The sequence below is a fragment of the Ctenopharyngodon idella genome, chromosome 3, assembly GCF_019924925.1.
Source record: "Ctenopharyngodon idella isolate HZGC_01 chromosome 3, HZGC01, whole genome shotgun sequence".
NCBI classification, from domain to species: domain Eukaryota; kingdom Metazoa; phylum Chordata; class Actinopteri; order Cypriniformes; family Xenocyprididae; genus Ctenopharyngodon; species Ctenopharyngodon idella.
Genome location: NC_067222.1, coordinates 46,721,563 through 46,747,091, shown reverse-complemented (window position 1 = coordinate 46,747,091; position 25,529 = coordinate 46,721,563). Strand labels below are relative to the sequence as shown.

At 37.5% G+C, this 25,529-nt stretch overlaps 1 protein-coding gene across 5 annotated transcripts in view; it reads right to left on the bottom strand.

Annotated features, from left to right (window-relative positions):
- cep112 (centrosomal protein 112) overlaps window positions 1-25,529 on the bottom strand; it is a 168,235-nt gene that overhangs the window by 39,918 nt on the left and 102,788 nt on the right. For 3 of the 5 annotated variants that reach the window (XR_007928915.1, XR_007928916.1, XM_051887107.1), the window contains exons 22-23: window positions 11,306-11,368; window positions 2,835-2,984 (exon numbers count right to left, since the gene is read on the bottom strand). Coding sequence is in view for 2 of the 5 variants with exons in the window: in XM_051887107.1 (XP_051743067.1) it covers window positions 2,835-2,984; window positions 11,306-11,368 (213 nt within the window). In the remaining 3 variants the exon portion in view is untranslated. Of the gene's footprint in view, window positions 1-2,834; window positions 2,985-11,305; window positions 11,369-11,391; window positions 11,624-25,529 lie in introns of those variants that run through there. The other 2 variants (XR_007928917.1, XM_051887108.1) reach the window with 2 other exon arrangements.

Here is a 25,529-nt window from a genome sequence, read left to right as displayed (position 1 = left end):
ATACCGTTCGGTTTCTCGCAAACCAATCGTTTCATGTCTTAGGACATCAATGTGTCGTAACGAGCCTCAGGGTTTAATTTGGATTTGTCTGTGCATGTTTTTTTTTACTTTTATAGATGGAGTTCCCTTTGCCATGCATTATACGACTGACAGACCGCATTGGTTGGAGTTAAAAATCACAAAAATCATTTGTGTTCTACTGAAGAAACAAAGTCACCTACATCTTGGATGCCCTGGGGGTAAGCAGATAAACATCAAATTTTCATTTTTGGGTGGACTATCCCTTTAAATGTCCTAAATGAACTACGGCCTCATCCTGGCTTAATCTAAGGCCTGTCTGTGAAACCGGGCCATAGAGTTTACTGTTGCATACTGTTTCACACACTATTGTTTTTAAAATGCACTATGTATTCAATTCTGAACACAGCTCATACTTCAGCATGTTCTTATAATGTTTATGACGACGTCAACGTTTGGGAGAGTACAGGAAAAGCAGTGGTGATTCTAACTCTGACCCTGAACACAGAGAGCATTACAGCTTCAGTGACAAAACTGAGCAGTTCAAAGCAGAAGTCACCACTTCAAAACCCTCGTAAAAACACCACACTCCAATCGGCCATGATCCCAAACCCTCTTTGAAAGCTCCACAAAGGACAGCAGAGTCATGTCTACTCCATAAAAGCCCGGGCCAGACTCCGGCACCTCTGTCATGCAAAAAAGCATGTTGGAGGCCTTTTGTGCGCAGTTGTTTCAGTTGTTACACACATAAAGAGCTGAAAACACTCAGTCAGCCATGATGGATTGGTCAAAACAACGACACAACAAATCATTTGGATGAATCTAAAGAAGCCTCTTTGTTAAGGGTGTCACACTTTAAGCTCATTTTCATCTGCATCTTATATGAAAGTATGTTGCTGGGCCATATTGTACACATCTTTGGCATCTGAAGTCCTCTTATAATGCTATTCAGGGTTTCTTCACCAAAAAATGTTTAGGTTTTTCATGAGCATGTCCTACCCTTTCTCCCTGACACTTAGAATTAAACAGGCTGTTTTGCTACTGTACCTTTAAAACTTCCATATGTAAATGTGATCGGCTAACAGCTTTGCATATGAAATGAGTTACCTAACCGAATGTCTGAATACTCAATTGGTGTTGATTTAGGTGTCCGGATTAGTGAAAAGGGTGATTTCTTGGAATCAGCAGTTAAAAATGTTTCTGAAAATTCTGATAATAGAATACAACTACATGTTGTTTAGGCAGCAATGTTGTTTTGAAATGACACCAATGTTTATGGTAACACCCTAAACTGTAAAATGACCAACAATACTATGATTTAAACATATAATACAAGTTTTGACAAAAACAAAACGTTTTATAAAACGATAAACCATGTATATTATATATAATTAGTGTGAACAAAAACGGCAGATGGGCTGAATGAAAATGCAAATTCAGGTTATGCTTTTGACAGTCCACTTTAGACATTCTACTAACTCTCATTAAAGTATTAGTGGACTGTTAGGTTAGGGGTTAGGGTTTGGATTAGTAGAATAAGTTGACATGTAGTTGCAAAGTTAGGGTTAGGGTTAGGGTAGGGTTAGCCTAACCTACTAATACTCTAATGACTTTTGTAGTGCACTCTAATGTAGTTGCAGTTACTTATAGTTAGCAGAATGTCTAAAGGCTCTTTTACACCAAGAACGATAACTATAAAGATAACTATAACGATAACTATATTTGCATCCACATCATCGAATGATAACGGTCTGTTTATTCTAAGCTCACGCGCTGCGGTTTCAAAGTGTGAACAACATGTTTTGCTCTTGCATTTACATGGCTTTAACCAACAGATGTCCTCAGCATGCTATGTTTTAAGTGAATAGCTAGTGTAATCGATCTAATCTAACAGTGAATTTACCTGATGACGTCAATATAGTGAAAAAAAAAAACAACACCTAGTCTTTTTTACTGCAACTTCAAAGGACCAAGACAATGTTGTTGAAACTAGCGCTGGATTACCTGAGGTAATTTTATGTTACACTGTTTACTAACCTGGCATAATGATCTTGTCGTTAATACTTCTCATAATTTATTCCGAGGGTATGACTGATTGTTTTCCATTTATCCATTTTCTTTAAAGTATCCTTGAAAAGGGGGTTTGACTTGTCAAACAGTGGTGGCTTTTCCTGGACCCCAGCGATTAACTTCTCCAGAATGTCGTCTGCCATTTTAAATGCGTGAGCCCTTAAATTACAATGGATTCTGATTGGCTGTCAGTGTTTTATCATTCACGTTGAAAAAAAAAAAATCGTTCTGAAAGTGATCCCAATGATATTGTTCCTCTATATCATTATCATTATAGTTGTGGTGTGAACTTTGCTATTCTTTTATATTTAGAACGATTTTTAGAACTAAATCTCTAGCGTTATCTTTATAGTTATCGTTCTTGGTGTGAATGGGCCTTAAAGCGGACCATCGAAATAAAGTGTCACCCAAACTCACTCTCTGACAGTAGGTGGCGCTTATGAAAATGCAAAAATACAGCAGTTACCGCAGAGGTAACAAATCACGTGAATGGCCCATTTCATTGTCAGAACGGCAAATTTCCCAGACATGTTATATCTTATTATTGTTGTGACCTAATAATGAAGATTTACTTTCAATAAATGTGTCTGAAAGCTACAGTATGTCTACATGGTACATCAAACTAATTTTATTTTTAAAAACATGATATGGGCCTTTTAAAATTAATATGCTTTTATTATCAAGCAGCTGGCGGTAAACAATCAGTTTGCTGAAACAATCACATAACGTGTGTTTGCGCTTCCGACCTTGTTGGTTTGGTCAGCATCTCTGTTGAGTTGTCTCCTCTCCTCGTCCCAGCGGCTCTGTGTTTCCTGTAGTTGTCTCTCTAGACCCTGCTGCGTCTGCCGGCTGGCTTCCTTGGTGTTGCTCAGAGACGTCTGCAGCTCAGCGATCACCTGTGTGGACACATCCAAACACACACTCGTTCATCTTCTAAAAGATATGTCAAGGCGACTATAGCAACAGGCTCCTGAGCTCAGTGATCAGTAAAGCTCTTCAGGGTCTGTGTTAATTACTCAGATAATGGATTCTGCTTAATTTAATGCTTGACCAGCTGGAGTCAAAGTATCCAGCAATGTCTTTGAGGTTTTCAGCAGATTTATTTATTTTTTGTTCACTGGAAGCCAAGATCTCAATTCAGCTGATGGTGTTACATAATCAATCGCCTCTAATATACACTCAGAATTCAGATGAACCAATAAGCAGATGAAATGGTTGAGAGGTTTAGTGTTGGAGAAGCTAATGTAATTTGAAGTAGTTCAAGCTACTCTAAAATAGTGAACTACACTAAATGCTTATACTTAGCTAACTTCATTGAAGCTGTTAAAGGTAGGCAATAACTTTGCAATTCCATAACTATTAGATTATAGGGGAATAAATGTGAGCAGTACTGAATGCCACAAAAACAAACAGGATCTCAACAGTGAAAGCATCAATCTTAAATTACTGTAATTCCATAACTGATACAGTCATTGAACCAAACTGAATCAACCCTGGACTGATTTCAGCTGAACAATGACACTATTTTTCAATTCTTTACAGCAGAATTGAACTCTGTTTGTTTCATTGAATCATTACTTTCCTGTTTATATCTGTAAAGCTGCTTTGAAACAACCTGCATTGTATAAAGTGCTATATAAATAAAGGTAACTTGACTAATTTATATGAAGTAAACAATGTAATTTATTTTTGAGAATTATTTCTGACTATTGACTCAACTTGCGCAGGGCGATATATACTAGCAATATAGCAAATCTCAATTGATAAATCTAAACTGTATTATCACCCAGATCTATTATCTGCTAAATGTCACTACAAGGCACGATAAGATATTATAAACATTAACATCATGGTTTTCTGTAAAGCTACTTTGAAATGATACAGATCAAGAAAAATTTTAAGCACTTGATTTCTGCCCATTACTCCAATTTCTTTGTATGTTTATGTGCATTCTGTCAGCTTATGCAATATGCACTTATCTGTTTACAATTCGTCAAGACCAGCGGAAAAAAAAGTCAACTATGAAATCTCATGTAAGGCATTATTGGCTTTTAATAATGAACAGATTTTGATGGTTATCATTTTGTTGCCCGTGTAAACACACTTAATGACTGTTAAAATCTGTCTCTGTCAAGCACAGATGAAGGTCTAGCCTCTAGCCTTTCCAGAGTCCTGTCAGAATCATTGTTGTTAGGGCCCAAATGAGAGCCGTACAGTAAAATCCCCAATAGACCACCCCTGCATCACTACAGTCGCCCTTCACATTTCAAACACAAAACCGAAAAAGAACAGAGGAGCAAAGCGAGAGAAGATGGACTGTTTAATGAAGCTCTAGCGAGATGAAAATGAGAAAAACTGGCCCTTTGAAATCTCGCAGTCCAAATTCAGATTCTATTTCAACTGCAGCCAAGAGAGCAGTGGAGCGCAGGGCAGTGGTGAAGCTCAGGGCTAGACAGATAATTGTTTATTGTGCATAAATGTTCGGAGGAACGGTTTTACTGGAATCCGTTCATTGTGTGGGAGTTGGGAGTGAACTCTTGGAGCGGACACAGAGGGAGAGATTAGGCTTATTTTGTCAGTGGGCGAACCACATGAAAGCACCAAACGCCCCATTATTATGGTAACATAAGTTCTCATGGTAATAATTATTTGGCTATACAGATTCTCGCATCAAGTCTTTTGCCTGAAGGGACACACTCATCCCTTGATTGTTATTCCTCGCTCTTGATATTTGGGAATTTTGCCGTTATTGGATTCAGCACGTCTAAAGCATTTCTTTAGATTGGTGGAAAGGTTATACTGTAGCGATGAGGTGTTAAACTAACATCCACTTTCTGATGGATGACTGAAGTATTGATATGGGCAAAAACAAAACAATGTATGAAATAAAACTGAAACCTTTAGTGGTGTAATGAGACATTGGAGAATTACCAGAAAATGATGGATTAACTTGGTAGGCGATGTGGCAAAAATATCATATTACATTTTTTTTTTATGCAGGATCACGATCCACGATTTTATCACATTTCTTTTTCATGTTGGTTTTTAAGACTATTTTGCAAGTCACTGAGCAATACAGTCAAACTAATTTCCTTATTTTAAAAATTTAGCCTTACAAGGTAATTAAATAAATAAATAAATAAATAAAATAAAGAATGACAGATCATTTTAGGCCAAAGTAGAGGTGGACCAAAATGTTATTTAACTTTATTTTATTTCATTATTTTATCTTTGTCATTAAAAATAAGAACAAATATTCAAAATACAACATAAGATACAAATGAAATAAACAGTGCTTAAATTTCAGCTACAGTAGGTATATTTAACAGTAGCATTCATCTAATAAATTAGTAAACAAATATAAAAATAAAACACTACATAGACTTCACTTTATGAATTAAACATACATTGATTCATATTAAAGCAACTAAAGCTATTGAGTCAAGAGTTGTTGTTTTATTAACATTAATGACACAAGGTTTATTAGGCTACTGTCACTTTAAGAATGAATGCAAGGATCTAATACACAGACATGCATCCTTTTTTTTCCCAACTCTTTATTCCCACTAAAGAAATAACTGTGTTTATATAAACCTTGCATGTATTTGACAGTTTAAGTGCAATAAGACGTGAAAGAGAAGTAATCGCGCTGTGCACACGTGCGCTTCGGGTGTGCGAAAAGTAAATGTCAGAACAGCGTGTGAAAAAATTGTTTAACTGGCAAGGCTTTAAAACGCATGCAAATAACAAACCTTAGTGATAGCGAAGAACTGCAATGTCACGTGTGCTTAACCCTTCTGCCGCTTTGCTAAAAATGTGATGTGAATGTACGTCGCTTTGTACAGTATGTTGGGACAGAGGTGCTAGAACTGTAACTGATAGAATGTGTGCACTGTAGCACGATACTACAATCTTTCTTCAAAAGCAGATTGTGGACAATCTAAATCATATCGCACACCCCTATCTACGCTTACCAAAAGGTAATCATGTTACAATGTAGTTGCTTGGGTGTTGCTATGGATTATAATACTCTGGGTCTAGATTCTTCAGTGTAAGTCTAAAGATCTTTTTTTTTTTTTTTTTGTCTGTTTTATTGTCCATTTGTCAAAAATTGTTGAATCACTAATTCAATTTAATTCAATTCATATTTATTTGCATAGCGCTTTTCACAATAGATATCGTTTCAATACAACTTTACAGAAAATGAATGTCAACAATTTACAACTTAGAGTAACATATTAAAATATTGAGTAATATATTGAAAATAGCAGAGAGCCTAACACAGATCCTTGCGGCACTCCATAATTTACTGATGTTACCTTAGATTTTTTCCTTTTAGATTTTTACATTTTTTTTAAATATACAAAATGGTAATGGTCTGATAGGTACGATCTAAACCACCTTAATGCCTGTCCCTGAATACCAGTGTAATTTTGTAGTCGATCTAAGAGTATTTTATGATCTATTGAATGCAGCACTGAGATCAGGTAACACTATTGAGATACAGCCTTTGATTTAGCCATGTATACATATGAAAAAACACACTTGATAATTCATTAAAATCTTTAAATCAATAAAATCAATTAAATCAACAAAATAATTTTATCTGAAACACATTAAAAATAAAAAAAGGGCATCTGTCAACTACAGCCGTAACATGACATGAGTGTTAAGGGGTGACATGCTACTTGATCAGATTACTTTAGTCAATTAACAAGTAGTGTGTTACTAAATTTACACAATATCCAAGTTTAAACAGTAAAAGTAAATGTAGTAACAAAACAAACAAACAAACAATATGAAAGTTTTTTGCTCACAACCCCCATTACTGAAAAAGTTAAATGTGTAAATCTCAGAGCTGTGCTGGTTTCCTGTGCACATGAATACTAATTCTCTAGCACACTTATCCATTCGATAGTGGTGGTGAAAGGAGATCTACTGTAGAAAGCAAAGCTCTGTTTGGACAACACCTTGTGTTGCCTCATCATTAGCTGGAGAGCTTCAAACACTAGTGAGATTAAAGGTCAGTGAAAGAGGAGCTGGATTTCCAAAATGCTAATTAAAGACGCTCCAGTGCAGTGAACAGTCATAGCCAGAGCCGAGATCCCTTTAGACCATGTATGGCATGGTATGGATTTAATTGCCGCATTTCACATGCAATTCCATAGCTTTGGGCACATCTGAGAGATGCCTGTTGATGCCATAGGTTAGTATGTGCTTCAGAAGTTCAAAGGGCACTTGTCTATACAACCTTGCAATGCCTTATGGGATGCTACAGCAACTGTATGGTTATTCTTCCAAGGCCAAATAGACAAAGGAATAGTTCATCCAAAAATGGAAATCCTGTCATTATTTTATTCCAAAACATTATGCTGTTCTTTTTTTTCTGTGGAACACAAAAGGAAAAAAGCTCTTCTTTCATACAGAATATAGTGACCAAGGGCTCCAAAATGGACTACAAAACTAACTAAAATAGAATAAAAATGGCCACAAATTAAGTGTTAGATACATGACATATAATGAAATTGGAAACCCTCACCACCTGCATTAAACATGAAAATGCCATTAGATAGCAATAACTCTAGACTGAATTGCAACACTGTTAAACATTTTTAAATTATACCTGCTACTATAAACCAGAAATAAAAACTAAATTAATTCAATACTATAAGAACCCTTCTACTTTTATGGTTTCTGTTTTTGTCCATTTGGGCAAATTATTCCTGACAAGAGAGCTAACAAAAGGAAGAAATCAACGAAGCCCTGCGTTGTTTGGTGTGGAGGAGGCGCATTTAATGTGTATTAAACAAAGACGTGTTCCCACCAAATACGAGTGGGAAACAAGAGAGAGGAAAAACTATGTTTATCCAGCGAATGCCAATTTTGTGCCTCGGAAAAGGAATTAATCATCAGTGGCCCTCTCAGAGGTTATTTAGAAATGGGAAAATGCCTGTGAACTCTTTTTCTCACACACTCAAAGTGTGTTCTTTTGATGTCATGCATTGTGTAATTTAATAGGCCTGTGTTTTCACACAACATCTGCTTGTCAACCTGACATTCAGCGCTCTGTGTTGTGGAGAGAACTGAAAATGAGGCTGTGAAAAAAAGAGCGAGTGTTTGAGCTGGGACTAAGGTAATGAGAGGCAATTATGACAGGCCCACAACCTCACACTGAACGGTGCGTTTTTTTACAACAGTGTGTTTGAGGAGTTCAGCTCTGTGTTAATCTTACACACAGAGAAGAATGAAGGTTATTCTCCTGAACCTGAAGCGAGTGTAATGGCGTTGAGTCTGAACAGATTAAATGTAATGTTTAACACATGGCAGAGGCCGGCCTCAGTAACACACATGATGCAGGGATATAGCGGAGAGATAAGCGCTCAGACACCCTCAGAACACCCACTAGACCTTCTGAGTGTGAAATCATGGCAACAAGTGTTGAGTAGGAATAGTATCAGCGGGTATAAAATAAAATGCATGTGTCCAACACCTCAGAGGGCAAGTTGTGTTACGAAGGCAGGGGGGGAAAAAAAGTGTTGAGGAAGCCACATTTATACTCTGGTTTGCCAAGCTGCATAACAAGCCACTCAAAACTGAAAGTAGTTCACTACAGACAAGCTATACATATTAGGGGTGCAATGGTACATGTATTCATCCTGAACCATCACGGTACGGACTTCACTGTACAGTGCATACAGTCAGACGACGAATACAGTCAGTCACAGGCGATCCACACTCCAATCCAGAAGGGGGCGCGTGCGGTAATGCAACGTTGTTTGAAGACACAATAGGAAAAAGAGCAGAAGAAGAAGAGACAATCTATGCACCAACTCAAAACAAGAGTTTAGATGGCATGCAAGAGCTTGCTAGTAGCCTATAAGCTGAGTTTCGATTAATTTTTGTGATGCGCCCCACAAGCTTTATAAAAAAAGGAACCCGTGACAGCAGAAAATGGCATCCTGTTGTTTTCTTTATTTTACAAAAGCACAGTGTTTTGTTTTTATTGTAAGTGTACACAAATAAAAACCCTTTTCGAATGATGTCTTACTCTTATCTGTACGACCATAAATGATGGATTATTTCAAGTTGTTTCCGCTGTTATAATGAGACAAAATCATTTGGCATTGTGCCGATTTGTGTCGTGGAAGTCTCATTACAGTCTCCTTGCGGAAAGGTGGTTGTAAATTGAACTGTGACTTCTGAGTACCGTTACACCCCTAAAATATATATATATTAGTTCTGGTTAAAAAAAAAAAAACACCTGACAAGAGATCAGAGACCATTCCTTCATGCAGAATCTCTACAGATCCTTCAGATTCCCAGCTCCATGTTGGTGCTTCTTCTCTTCAGTTCACCTCACTCATTTTCTTTAGGGTTCAGGTCAGGGGACTGGGATGGCCATGGCAGAAGCTTAATTTTGTGCTTCATTTTGTACACATTTTTGTGTTGGTTTTGATGTTTGTTTTAGACCATTGTCCTGATAGAAGATCCAACCATGGCCCATTATTAGATTTCTAGGAGAAGCGGTCAGGTTTTGATTTTTTATCTGTTGGTATTTGATAGAATCCATGATACCATGTATCTGAACAAGATGTCCAGGACCTCCAGCAGAAAAAATAGGCCCACAACATTAAAGATCCAGCAGTTCAATTAACTGTGGGCATGGGGTACTTTTTTATCCGTTTCCACCAAATCCATCTGGTGGGTTTGCTGCCAAAAAGCTCTTGTTTTAATTTCATCTGACCATAGAAGCCGGTCCCGTTTGAAGTTCCAGTCTTGTCTGACAACTGAATATGCTGGAGATTGTTTCTGGATGAGAGCAGAGGATTTTTCTTGAAACCCTCCCGAACAACTTGTGGGGATGTAGGTGCTGTTTGATCATTTTTTTTAGGCTTTCTGAGACTCAAGACTCAAATAATCTCTGCAATTCTCCAGCTGTGATCCTTGGAGAGTCTTTGTCCACTCAAACGTTCCTCCTCACCGCGCATTAGGATGATTTAGACACACGTCCTCTTCCAGGCAGATTTGTAACATCTTTAGTTGATTGGAACTTCTTAATTATTGCCCTGATAGTGGAAATGGGGATTTTCAATGCTTTAGCTAATTTCTTACAGCCACTTTCTATTTTGTGAAGCTCAACAATCTTTTGCTGCACATCAGTACTATATTCTTTGGTTTTACTCATTGTGATGAATGATTAAGGGAATTTGGCCTTTGTGTTTCCTCATGTTTATACTCCTGTGGAACAGGAAGTCATGGCTGGACAATTTCATGTTCATGATCATCCTGGTGTGCTAAAAAAATGTAAATATGAATGGGAATATACTTCAGAGATATTTTACTCCTAAAAAATTATAGGGGTGCCAATAATTGTGGCCAACGTGTTTTGGAGAAAAACATTTATTTCATAATGTGATTTTCCCCCCACTTTCAATTCTTTTCCTTCAATGAAAGGTCCGATTTTTGCTAATTTTATGAATTAAAGATCAAAAGGATAAACAATGCAGATTTATTTTTACAGTCATCTTTGATCATTATTTACCAAGGGTGCCAATAATTCTGACCACAACTGTATATGATAGAACTTAAACATGTGCCGGCTAGTATAAAACTAGACAACTATATACATATATTTACGTTGTTCTTGGAGGTCAAACAGCAGAGAACAGCACCAGCATAGCCAAGGTGAAAAGAGAGAAAGTAAAAGCTAACAAAACAGGTAATATCTTTGACTAACATCTATGTGCCATGTGTCATTTGTTTCTCTGAATGTCATTTCTTTGACGTTGTGTCATACAAGTCAATGCATTCAGATATACTCTGTCTCTCCTGCACAGTTTAATTCTCACGCCGGCACCGCCCACATGCTAGTGCTGAAGCTTGATGTTTCGCCTCACAGAGTTCAGTACATTAGGGAATGTTGATGTGAGTCATGTGAAAAGGCCCTTAGAGCAACAGCATCAAACACAACACTACAAAATAAAACAAAAAATATCCATCTATCTATCTATCTATCTATCTATCTATCTATCTATCTATCTGTCTGTCTGTCTGTCTGTCTGTCCGTCTGTCTGTGTGTCTCTCTGTCAGTGTGTCTGTCCATCCATCCATCCATCCATCCAATGTATCAGGATGTTATAGCAGTACAAACTGTTTTTCCTTTTTTGCACTTGCCTCAGAATATTTGTATGCCGTGTTCAAACAATCGTGTCTTTACCTGTGTAGACTTGGCCAGCTTCTGATTATATTCCTTCTCAAGATGCTTTATCCTGCTGTTGGTCTGTAATAAAAGAGAACACAGAAGAGGAGGGTGTTAGAAACAGAGAGTGTGGACACATGACACCGGATCGGCTGGCAGGAAATGCAGTGAGACGTTTTGCCGTGACCTCTGTGACTGGCAGGCATGTTGGCATGCGTGTGGCTGGAGCTCTGGGCTCAGGGCCAGGCCTGACACCACAACAGCACAAGGGCCTTTCATCAGAAGCCAACTTATCACCACTTAACAGGAAGAGAGAGAACAATATCACAGCGTTATCTGCAAAACAAGAATATGACATGAAAAAAAAAAATCCGCTGTAGCTTTTATGAGCAAGAACATGAAAAGCGGCAAAAAACAAAGAGATAAATGAGGGTTATTTTTTGTGAACAGACAGATGTGCTTTTGTTGCTTGCTCACGGTGTAACAAACAATCTGATATTAGTAAGAGACTGACAGAAAAAAGGTAAAGTTTCTTGATGCTCTGAGGAGCAATCCACTACTATAATATAATCATATAATACATCTATTATGAAACTGTAAAGATGGAAACTGTAAAGTCTCAGCCAAGGAGGTCTAATATAAGGCCTTCATTTTTCTTGAGGTCATAGATTGCACAAAACATATCTCAACAATGAATAGCTGTGCTGTTCTTAATTTTGTCATTTCATTGGAATATCAACAATTGCAAAATCAAATGTAACTAATTTTATGTCTCTGTAAAATATTGATCTGTGACATTGCATTATGTTGGAATATCAAAGTTTTTTATTTCTATTTGTTAATGAGGGATTTGTGGAGTAACGATATTGTTTTTATTTTGAAGTGAAAAAAATAGACCCATGCAGTGTTGGGGAAAGTTACTTTTAAAAGTAATGTATTACAATATTGCGTTACTCCATGAAAAGGAACTAACTGTGTTACTTAGTTACTTTTTATGGAAAGTATAAGTCCATTACATTACTTTTTCTCACCTGGGCTGGGCTGGGTTTGTTTGAGTTTTAATAACACACACACGCGCGCGCACACACAGACACACACACACACACACACACACACACACACACACACACACACACACACACACACACACACACACACACGTTTGTTTTTGGGGACATCCCATAGACGTAATGGTTTTTATACTGTACAAACCGTATTTTCTATCGCCCTACACCAGTGTTTCTCAAACTTTTTCTGCCATTCCCCACTTTGGAGGTGGGGAAGGGTTCCGAGCCCCACCTGTCCCCAATCACCCCAACAAAATTATAATAAACTAGGCTTTAAGTTTAACTGTTAAAATATATTAACATTTATTTTATTAACATCACATTTTAAAAACATAACATCAAATAACAGCATTAAAAATGTTCAAATAAAGAAAATAAAAGTGCAATTATATTATCACTTTGCATTATAATTTATTTTATATAAATTAAATATTATTCTAGCTGAGTTTTTTTATGCGACCATTATTTTAGAACGTTTTCCCTTATTGTTTCCATGGCGACGCGTCATGCTTGACAGATGTAACGCTTTAATTTCTTTTCTCCTTTTTTATTCAAAATATTCAGACTTGCTTACCATGTCATCAAGTATCTGATATTCATTCCGCTTCTCAAATATGTGTAAGTGAGTGTGCTTTGTCATTTAAAAACAGTTACAGCACGTGAATTCATCAATTTCTCCCTGAAATACATGTAAGTAGGTGGTCGTTGATCTGGGAGAAAATAGTAAACTTTATAGTTACTTACACTATGTGTATCTGATATGAATAAAACACGTCGGCAAATTATATTTGAATTGTTTGTTATTGCTGGTTCCATAGACATCAGTGTGTACTTTACAAACTCTAAATGTATTGTTTTACTAGTACTTATGTATATTTAAATGTCTGAAACCTAAAATAAAAATTATGTTGTTGAAAACACTACATAATTGTGATAAATGACAAGTGCTGCTGAGCGCGTCCTTCTCTGGCTCTGCGCCAGCCAAAGCGCGAAACAGGGTTGGCAGGTTTTCACAACAAAACCCGCCCAATTGCTCCTCAAAACTAGCCCAAAACTAGCCCAATCGCATTTCGGGGGGGTCCCACGGTAAAAATCGCTTTCCGGGGGGCAAAATTTGCGTTTTTGGCGGGGCTCCCCTGGTAAAATTCGCATTCCAGGGGCTAAATTTCACATTATTTTGGGTTGATTCAACCCGCGGACATGAAAAACAACCCGCGGCAACAGTGTAAAAGTAGCCCAATACGCGGGAAAACCGCGGACTTGGCAACGCTGGCACGAAAGCACAGTTTGAATCTGGCAGTTAAGTGGCGTCTCTGAACGTTCTCCCATATGTGGGACCGTACCTTTTAAAAGTTTAATAGAGATAGGCACAAAAATGACCAAATTTCCTCTCGTTTGTCACGCCCCACTTGTCATGTCTCTATTCCCCACCAGTGGGGCGCGCCCCACACTTTGAGAAACGCTGTCCTACACCAAACCTACACCTAAACCTACCCATCACAGGAAACACTGTGCACATTTTTACTTTCTCAAAAAAAAAAAGAAAAAAAAAAAAAAACACAACTCATTCTGTATGATTTATAAGCCTTTTGAAAAATGGGGACATGGGGTAATGTCCTCATAAGTCACCCTCTCCTTGTAATACCTATGTAATACCCATGTCATTATACAAATTTGTGTCCTGATATGTCACAAAAACACGCACACACACACATTCTTTTTTTGGCAAATGTAAAGTCACTTTCACACCAAAAGTGAAATTAATAAGCCTCAGGCTGAAGGAAATGCAAATTCACACCTGTACAGTAGAGGGCGCAGCTCAAATAAACCTTTCAGCTGTGCTGAAACATGCTAAACTTATATCTAAATATGTTACAATTTAAAAGTAAATGCACATTGTTCTTAATGGGGGCATTTTCCCTTTCATATTACCCTATCTAGAGCTATCCGTTAGCATTCACATTCATCTTAACGGCAGTTGCCTAAAGGCCCTAAAAAATGTGGGACCAACATACTGCAATCTTTTTTGAGCCAATCAACAGATCCATGAATGTCACGTGACTAAACACACAATAGAACTTCCTGCAGCAGACAAGATTCATGCTAAGAAAAATGTGTTCACCGTCGAAACATAGTAAAATGTAATAAAATATTTGTAGTTTATATGTGTTTTACAAAAAATAATACAAAAGTACTTTTTAATGGCCATTAATAAAGAATTTAGCAAAAGTCCACATGAAGTTCATAACACAGCTTCCAACCTCAACTCAAAAATTCTTTTACCAAAAGCTCTAGTGTGAAAAGCCCTCAGACAAAATATGAAAAGTCGGTTGTTGAGGTTGATGCTACTGATTCAGCAGGCCGGAGACATCAACAACTGAGCTACAGCTAAAACACACACATACATACCAGCAAACCTACAAGCAGATCCACCCTAGGCCCTCCATCTCTACTCCTGTCAGTCACTTTATGTCCCCTCGAGCCTTTCAGACTGATGAGAGAAACAAAGCAACTCCGGCATCTATAAAAAGGATATGCTTCGGTTTTTGCTGCTTGTGTTGCCATAGAGACCTTACGTTCCTTTAATTCTGCTGATGGATAATGGGGAAGATTGTATGAAAAAACAGTCAATATAACATCCTCCCACATTTTGAATGCCAAATATCTGCCTTTACGAATTTCCTCTTGCTTAAAGGAACTCACCTTCACCCTCACGTAGTCCCAAACATTTTTTATGACTATACAATGAATATAGAATATTCGGAATATAGACTTGGAATATAATGGATTAATTTTATGGTGCTTTTATTGACCTTTTTGGAGCTTGACTGTCCCTGGTCACTGTATGTTTTTGTTGTATGGAAGAGCACAGCATGATTATTCTTCTAAATCTCTCCTTTGGTGTTCCATGAAAGAAAGTCATACAGGTTTGGAACAACATGAGTAAAAGATGACAGAATTTTCATTTTTGAATGAACTAAGAACAGATGATTCCATAAAAAGGGTGTGCTTAATGGATCTGCACTGATATACTCACACAAAAATGGAAAAACACAAACAATAAGAGTAAGAAAACTGGAAAATGAAGCATTTGGGCTGCTTTGTGTGTGTTTCCTGGCAAATATCTGTACCTTGCCAAAGGCATCTTAGAGCTACAGGCGCTTTGAGCTTCTATCAGGTGCTGCAATCACTTCACACAATGCTGCCGGTGTGAGTCCACAGCCTTTGAAGTGTAAACGCTGTATTTGAACATTACTGTATTTGAAAGCACAAAGCATGCAGCGCTAAGCCAAACTTCATTAGCAATCTAATTCTGAAGCTGAGCAATCACAACACTCACTCTTCCAATCATACACATTAAAACAGATGGAAAATAAACAGCAGCATATACACCTACAGGGATAATATGAGATGTAATTATTTATTTATTTTTTTAAATGGGAACAATTAGGATTGAAAGTGTAATAAGTACAAAGCTGGTAGGCATGTCTCCACATTTTTGGAGTGTGTGTGTGTGTGTGTTTAGAGGAGATTTTCGGGGCTTGCTCCAATGGATTGTGTTGCTTGGAGAGGAAGGCGTTTTTTTTTTTTTTTTTTTTTTTGGTAAACATGGTTTACCAAAAAAGCGATGGGCGTTCTCATGTATCCAAACTGCCTTGGGTTTATTGGTTCCTGGTGTTGGGGAAAGAGATAGCAGGATGAAGACTGAGCGTACACAAACTTAAAGGGATAGTTTACCCAAAAATTAAAATGCTGTCATTTACTCACCCTCATGTTGTTTAAATCAGTATGAGTTGTTCTTTTTCATTCAATGAAAGTGCACAGAGAGGGTTGTCAAACTCCAAAATCCCATCAAATATTATAAAAGCAGAGGTGGGAGTAAGAGACAAATATGCAAGTCATAATCAAGCTATACATGTCAAGTCATGTCAGTGGCTCACCTCAAGCAAGTCAAGTGCTAAGCACCAAGTTCAGTCACATTACCAAATAGTACCATTTAAGGTTATTTTACTTATTTCCTCTAATAATTATTTGGTCTCAGAAATCTCATTACACATAACTGAGAAGAAGCATACACTAGGTTTTTGTCAGTTGAAAAACGCATCATGTATGTTGAGTTGGCTCACGCAATTTATGCTTGGCTCTTCAGAATTTCTGGGTCCCACTTTATATTAGGTGGCCTTAACTACTATGTGATTACATTTAAATTAATTATTTAATACAATGCACTAAATGTGTGTGTACTGTTTACTTATATTTTAAAAAAACACCTGCATGTAATTACATCTGTGATTAATTTCTTTAATTACATTTTTTAATTACACTGTTGACCCATCCCTTACACCTTAAACCACCCTTAAACCTACCCATACCACCAAACCTGTCCCTAAGCACAAGTGTTTTGCAATACATTATGAACACAATAAGTACATTGTACTTATTTTTTGAGGTAAGTACATTGTAGTTAAGGCCACCTAATATAAAGTGGGACCAATTTTTGTTAAGGGAACATGAGCTGTGTCCTAACTTAGAGGCTTCATCCTTCTGTTTCTGATTGTTTGGTCAGAGACATTCACACCAGTGGCCTGGTGGAGGTCATTTTGTAGGGCTCTGGCAGTGCTCATCCTGTTCCTCCTTGCACAAAGGAGCAGATACCGGTCCTGCTGATGGGTCAAGGACCTTCTACGGCCCTGTCCAGCTCTCCTAGAGTAACTGCCTGTCTCCTGGAATCTTCTCCATGTGACTTGAGACTGTGCTGGGAGACACAGCAAACCTTCTGGCAATGATACGTATTGATGTGCCATCCTGGAGAAGTTGGACTGCCTGTGCAACCTCTGTAGGGTCCAGGTATTGCCTCATGCTACCAGTTGTGACACTGACCCTAGCCAAATGCAAAACTAGTGAAAAACAGCCAGAAAAGATGAGTAGGGAAAAAAATGTCATTGGCCTCCACCTGTAAAACCATTCCTATTCCCATTCCTAGTGCACCTGTTGTTAATTTCATTAACGCCAAAGCAGCTGAAACTGATTAACGACCCCCTCTGCTACTTAACTGACCAGTCAAAATACAAATTCTCTTATTAAAAAGTGTTCCTTTAATTTTTTTGAGCAGTGAATATATATATATATATATACACACATACATACATAACGATATTTATATGTACAAAAGTGGATGTTGTATTGTTATGGTTTTTCAGGTAACTCAATAAAACACTCATAGTCAAGGTTTTTCATGTTAGAGAGATGAGAAAATATTTGTCCAGACTGTAAGCATTAGATAAATCACTCGCCATGCTACATTCAGACCATTATCAAACAGAGAAGTGTAAGACATGACTTTAGTTACTATTCATTATTCACATCATGCTACTGACTCCCTTTGATTTAGATTTAAAAAAGACTTCGGCATCATTATAACCGCATCACTCAAGCTACAGACATGAATGATCTGAAATCTTATTGAGGAGAGTTGAGCTGTTACTCACTTCTTTCTAATCAATCAGACTTGTGATTTTCACCTGGTAAAACGAATGAAAAAACCCCTGTAACCTACAAATAATGAGGACCTCGTTTGACCAGTGTTTTCTTTTTAGTAATATTTTTGGGGCTTTTTTGAAAGTACAGTGAGAGAGACAGGAAGTGTGTTATGCTGTTGTGCTATATGTTAGAGCACTGTCCACACGATAATGTGATGTTAAGATGATTTTATACCCTCTGTAATTTATTTCATTAGAAAAAACAGTGTTAGAATATGTAAGATTCATTAATTTTTGTCACGATCACTGTCTGTTCCTGTCAGTTCCTGGACTCCATTTCCCATAATCCTCCTTGCCAATCACATGCACACTCCACACCAATCACCAGCTGCCACATACAGCTTAGCACACTACCTGGACTATAAAGGACTCACACACACACCACCTCATTGTGAAGTCTTGATTTGCTGTTGTGATCATTTCTAAGCGTTTTCTTGTGGACTGTTTCCTGGTTTCCGGTTGGATTGTTTATTCTTTGTGATTCTCTGCTGCCTGCCCTGATCTTTGCCTGTTTCCTGGACTGTGATTGTTTGCTGCCTGCCCTGATCCTTGCCTGTACCCTGATTCTGTTTGTCTGCCGCCTGCCTCGACCATTGCCTGTCCTCGTTTATGTTCCTGCCTCTGCCCCTGTCTACCTGTGTAAATACTGTTCTTAATAAAGCTTGCAAATGGATCCCCGCTCTGCCGACCCATCGTTACAATTTTGGTGCATCAGTTTAAATGTTCACTTGAATGAATCATAAGGCTGATTTGTTGGTGTCATCACTCTAAAATGTTCAGTGGACTACCAGTAAAATTGATAAAAATTTGGGACAAAAAATTATTCAGACACTTTGACCTGACCATGTGTTGCTTAAGTGTTATCTGACATAATTAAGATTAATTTTTTTCTTACACAGTTTAACTCTGAGATTTTGTCATATTTAATTAACTTTTTTTTTTTTTTTAAACTATATTGAATAAACTGTAATAATGAATGAAATGTTCAAGGTGTCTGAATAAATTTTGGTTTGACTGTGTGTGTGTATATATATAATATATATATATTTATATATATTTTAGTCTATATATATATATATAGACTAAAATTCAGATTTTTGTGTTTTAGTTTAGCATTTTCAGTTATTTGGCAACAATGGCTGTTTGGTTGAAATGGTGGTTTCTCTGACTGATAAAAAAAATGCATGCATGCATCTATCAAATACATAAATATGGGAAAATTTTGGATATCATCAAAAGGCTGATAAATATTGAGAAGTATTTTTTTCCATCTCTATTGCTCAGCCCTATTGTGAACACACCAAGTAAGTGAAGGTGACCCTATGCTAATGGAAAACAGATCAATCCTCACTCCTCGTCCTCTTTAAAAGCGCTGTCACGTATTACACTGGCAGGTGTGGCTATACCCCCAGCCCATGTGTGTGGCAATAGGGTTGTCTGATTTTCATCATGGCTTCCAAAATCAGTTTTTGGGCAGGGATCTGTCACACCTCCGTTAGCAGGTGGATCAATGGACTGGCAGTGGAGAACATGGGAACACAGCCATTAATGCATCTGCTTGTGGATTTAGGCTGCTGGGTAGTTTATTGGCCTCTCATGCTTTAAGTTGGGACCTCCTGCGGTCCGTCCCATTTGATGACCTTGGGTGCTGATTTGCTGCCAAGGTCAACAATACAAAGACCAGCTTAGGGATTCAATAAGAGCCTTTTATTTGGCTGGTGACCCCAGAGCCGCCATCTCCATCTGGTGGTGTGATTAGAGTGCTCTGATGAGGGGTGGACAGCTTTCTTCATGCCGGCTTCATCAACGATTCGTAAGTGTGTAGAGTTGACCACTTTGGGCAGAAAACATTGACTGCTTCACAACACCATCTATCATCGCCCTTCAGCTGGAAGAGGAGAAGAGAGCAGAGGCTCTAGAGTGATCTCTCAATACTGATCAAGTTCCTGCTGACAGGTGGCCTTTGTGTCATCATACATTAATTTGTCTAGCACTTCATTTGTGTCTTTTTGGTGATAGGTGGAGGATGGTCTCAGCCGCAGATGTAACGCCCACAGACTGACCATTCACAGACCATCTGGTTGCAAGGTGCAAATTGCAAATTGCAAGGTGCAATCTGATTGGCCAGTAGTCATGTTTCACATTTTGTGAGGTTCATGGTTTTGACTCGTATGGCATATATCCAATCCAGTGAAAAACTGTAATAGATCTAACAGGGAATTTCATGTAATTTTACAATTACAGTTATATATATGAAGAGTTCAGATGCAAAAGTCACTAAACGCCACCTCCATCAAAAATGAGATGCTCTCCACACACAGTATACGTTCATCAAATACTTTCGCTTCAGATACGCTAAATCCCTGAGTTAGCCCATTCAGAAATACCGGTTCGTTGGCAGAAACTGCTTAACACCACTTCTCTTTGTCAGCAAAAGCCTTTAAGTGCACAGAAGAACCAATCGGAAGACGCAAATCGAATCAGATGATTTCAAGATGAATGATGGTGTGTGTATGAGCCGGCTTTCAATTGCCAAGCTGCAAGTTTTTATCATGTTTTGTCTATCGTTACAGTGGCAATGACAGGATTTCACAAGTAGCAAGTAAACACAACTTTTTTACATATAAATATAAAATCTGTAACTTTTTTTTTTTTTTTTTTTTTTACTTTTAACTGCTTCTAAATGTCACAAGAAAAAGATTGTTAGCTTTACATGCCAGCTGATCACTTCAATTCCCAAGTGACGTTTTTCGTCAAAATAAGATGCTTATATGGACCACACTTTATGTAAAAATGTCTTGTATCTGTACAAGAATAGATTGAGAATTTCTTGTCCAGGGAGATGTAAAAGTCTCTGAACGAGTGGCCAACAGCATTGTGGATGTGTTTGGTTGGCAGTGGCGCTCTAAAACCAGAGATTTCTCCACAGCTCTACACTGCCGGTCTGTGGCAGTCTTTTCTTGTGTCACCGACTTTCCCAGCCATCGTGAGAGAAACAGAATGAGAAAAATACTGGAGGATGGGGGGAAAAACGGCATAACTTTCATCTCCGAAGAAGAAAGAAAAATAGAATCACCAAATCCATCCACATGCCTGGCTGGTCTAAATCTGATTTTCTGCTATTAAGCTCCATTTCCCTCTCTCGATCTGCCACTCCGAGGTGATGGGGAGGTGTCTTTGATCATATTCTCCCACTGTTTTGCTCTCTGTAATCCATGACCAAAAATAATGGGATTTGGTGTATCTCCAAATGGCAGAGAAACCACTTGACAGAAATTAATAAGTTTGCAGGGACAAAAAGTGAAGACAAACAATGACAACAACATCCCCAAAACACCACCATCTTCCATCAGGAGTGAAAGAAAAAGAGAAAATATGAATCATAATGTTAAACAGAGACTAAAAATGGTGGTGGCACATTAACAAAAAAATAAATAAAGTTAAAAAGAGGCAACATCCAAACTTTGGGCAGAATGACAGCTGACAGGCGCGCCGTGGGGGAGCTGGGTGTACTGATGTGTCTTTGAAGTGAGCGTGTGTTTACCGCGTTCTCCGAGACAGCAGCAGCCATGTTCTCCGGGCCTGATTCACTCTAATCCCTCCTGTCACTGCTCAATGGAAATCTTGTATGAATGCCACATCCTACTTTGTCAACAGGTGCATTTCATTATGCAATGTGTAAATGCAATCATCTTGACCAGTTTCCTGCCAGGTTTTATGTGCAACAGACTCACAGTATTTGTCCAATGGTACTATTGTGTTATTTCTTATTGTTTGCATATTCTGTCTCAAACTGCCCTATTCATAGTTTCAATATGACAATTGACATAAAAATGTTTCAAGAACGATTCACACACTTTTCTCAGACTCATCCTTTGGTTTGCTTTGGAGAATTAAGTATTTACCCTGAAACTTTCCTTTGAATTCATCTATTAACAAAAAACACTATGGCAAAGTTTCACAGACAGGGCTTAGATTAAGCCAGGATTAAGCCTTAGTTCAATTAGGACATTTAAGTAGCTTTTATAAACATGCCTTAGAAAAAAAAAAAAAAAAAAACATTATTGGTGTGCATCTTGAGACAAAACAAATGGCACTGACATATACTGACATATTTTTAGATATGCCAATACAAGTTACTTTCAGTTAAAACAGCTCAAACATGCATTTTAGTCTGGGACTAGGCTTAAGCCTTGTCTGTGAAACCGGGGGTAAAAGTTAGGACTGAATACAGTCTGGATTAAACTATGGACGGTCTTGGGATAGCGGTCTTTGTGATATGTCGCATCTCTGTAATACTAGCTAGCAGTGGACCTTTCTGGGGGATGTTTGTGGATGGAGGGCAAACACTGTGTAAGCAGAAGGCAGGTGAAACATTCTGACAACTTCCTCCCAGACCATTCACAAATACACTTCATATGTATTTACATTCTATTCAACTAGCGTAAATTCGGTTGCTTTCACCATACATGGCTCTTCACTTTGGCTGCAGAGGAAAGGCACAAAAAAGCATGTGCTGGCTTTTCAAAGCAATATCTCTCACAATACCTCTACCTTTGTCTTCCACTTTTCTTATGTTCTTTGTCACAGTGAGGAAACCAAAATAACCACATCAGTTGTGTGCCGCACACCTTGTTACCATGGTGATCTCATGCATGTACAGAGACCATGTAGATGGAAGCATAGATGCAGTGGCACTACAGAATTACCATTTGTGTGAGAGAAAGAATATAACAATAAGAACATAAAAGTGGGGCCCTATGATTTCCGTGATGTGTAAATGCGTACGGAATCCAGTCATAAAAATGGAATTCACTGTATAATGCAGAAAGTCACTGAATAAATCAAAAGTAGGTCTGCACATTTAATCAAATTGCAATATGGTCTAGTGTATGTGAATATTAAACCACAATAAAAATGCTGTTCAAATATGAAACCTGCTTTTTCTGCATGTCTCTGTGTGAAAGAGCGCTGCAGTTTTGTTACTACACATACTGAATCACGCATGACGCTCGAAGTGTTTTCAGCGTCTTGACAGAAACACATGCACTTCATCTGCAGAACTACTCTAAGAGCATTTCACCATTTCATTTGAGAAAACTGTTGTCAGATACACACAGAAACTCAAAGGTCTTCACTACAACCTGCCAAAATAAAAGTCTGGTTTAATTTTTGTGGAAATTATGAGATATATTACTATTGTATGTTAAGTAAAAATAACAAAGTAATAATAATGACAATAATACAGTTTATTAAAACATTACTTTTTACGGAATATGACAATATTTTGTACGTTTTAATTTAAACTATAATCCTCTGTCGTGCAGCACTTTATTTGCCAAAAATAAAAGGAATTGTTTAAATTTCATTTCAATAAATTTTAAGAGTAACTAAATTGTTTTATGCATTCATTTGATTGCCACCGTTTTTGATAATAAATGTGTATTAAATCATAAAACCCAGAATCCAGACAAATTAAAAGACAGAATTTCTGAAAATAAATAAATAAATAAATAAATCATTTAGCACTATTGTTAAATTGTTAAATAATTTCATAAAAAGTTTCATGAATTCAATTAATTAGGCATTAAACCATTAAAAAGTAATCCAGAAAAAAATAAAAATAAATGGAAAACAAACATTTGTGAAAAGATAAACGATTTCATAGGCCATACAGAAGAAAAAAAAGAAGAATATCCTCTTTTCCATATTATTTTGTATTCCATATTTATAATGACTTACATTTAGGACCACAAGGCTATTGTCCCTAGTTAAAAAAAAAAAAAAAAAAAAAAAAAAAAGAGATACCAAAATCTATTTAAATTACATTTATTTCATGCTATGTATACTTCAAATCCATTAACATATTTATTGACATATCACTTAAGACTTAATGATATAAAATTATAATTAAACTTGATTTGGAGTATTTCTTTATTGCACAATGCACATTTCTTAATTTTATGCCTAAAAAGTGCTTAATATCACTATTAATAAGGATTGTATGATCCTTATTAATAAGGATTGTATAATATCAGTCTTTAAATGCAAGATATTTAGAGTGTACCTAAAGTATACTTTCAATAGTTCCACTTTACCTTAATCAAATATACATAAGTATATCTTTAGTTGGACTTCAGCACTACTTCCACACAAATAAAGTGAAAACTAGTTGTTCCAATTTAGCAGACTTTAAGTATACCAGTTTAGTATACAAAAAGTACAATTGCAGGGTATTTTTATTAGGCACATAAATATGTAAATGCATTTGCAGTATACTTGCACAAAATAAATGTATTTCAAATACATTTTAGTATTTTTTTTTTCACTAGGTGTATTACGGGGCGTTCACACCAGACGCGACTTGCGTGAATAAATCAAGCTATTCGCGCATAGTTGGACGCTTGAACATTTTGAGTTTACTCGCTTCATTCGCGCGTGAAATTCACTTCACAACAGGCGCGAATTCGCGTCATGGGAGGGGCTTCTGCCAGGTGGCTCCAGTCTCGTTTCTGCACACTTCCTCTGAATAAGCACATCAACTCGTCAGCGGGAAAGTAGTTGTAAAATATGGCGAATAAGCTCAATTTGCTGGCTTTAGCTAGCTTGTAGTCTCAATATGTATATAAATAGCTCAAATTGAGTAAAGAGCGTTTTTTACAACTTACCAGATTGTCCGATCTCCTCACTCACTTTCTTCCAAGCAAGATCCTTTTTATTCCTGTTTCTATAAAAGTACGAAGTTGTATTGTACAGCTCCGATATCCACATACAGCGACGATGATTTTGTCCTCCATTGTTGTTTCGGATTTCTGCCTCCGCTCGCTACGTCGTAATCACGTCACTACTAGAGCAAGCTCCTGATTGGTTATTGCGGCACGAATATTCGCCAAAGTTCAGATTTTTCAACTCGCGCAATTCGTATGCCCAAAATGCTCCATTCGTGCCGCCTCATTCGCGCAAATCACACCGCAGGATGTCTATCGCGTCTTTGCATGGACTTAACACGTAAATCACTCGCATTTAACACTTCATTCGCGTCTGGTGTGAACGCACCACTAGGGTTTTTATTTACTTATTTATATTATGTTTGTTTGACAGCCCAGACCCTCATTCACTTTCATTATCTGGAACAACCAGTGCATTCATCACCTTTTCTATTTTTGTTTTCCACTGCAGGAATAAAGTCATATGGCTTTGTAACAATGTGAGGGTGAGTAAATGATAAAAATATTTTCACTTTTGGGTCAACTGAATAAAACAAAAGGTGGCCATATTGAAGCAATTTATATGAGGTGCCACAGGACTGCCTGCTCTCATGTCAAATCTATGGCACTGGACTTGGTCTGACAGCTCCAGCGTATCAGGGTAGGTTAGGCTGGTGCCTTTTATCAGGGTAATCCTTTGAGCCTTTGGCTTTGGGGCAAACAGAAAACAGAAAAGGGAACCAGCCACATCCAGTTCAGTGCCTACAGCTACAGTTTGTAACGTTATTCATTTTGTCCTGAAATGACCAATCCCTCTGATGTTAAACTCTGAAGTTGCATCATCTGAGAAACCCTGAACACTCAAAAAGTGTGGAAATACTGCAGGAATGAGGTCAAACTAAATGATTCGGTAATATGTCTGTAAACG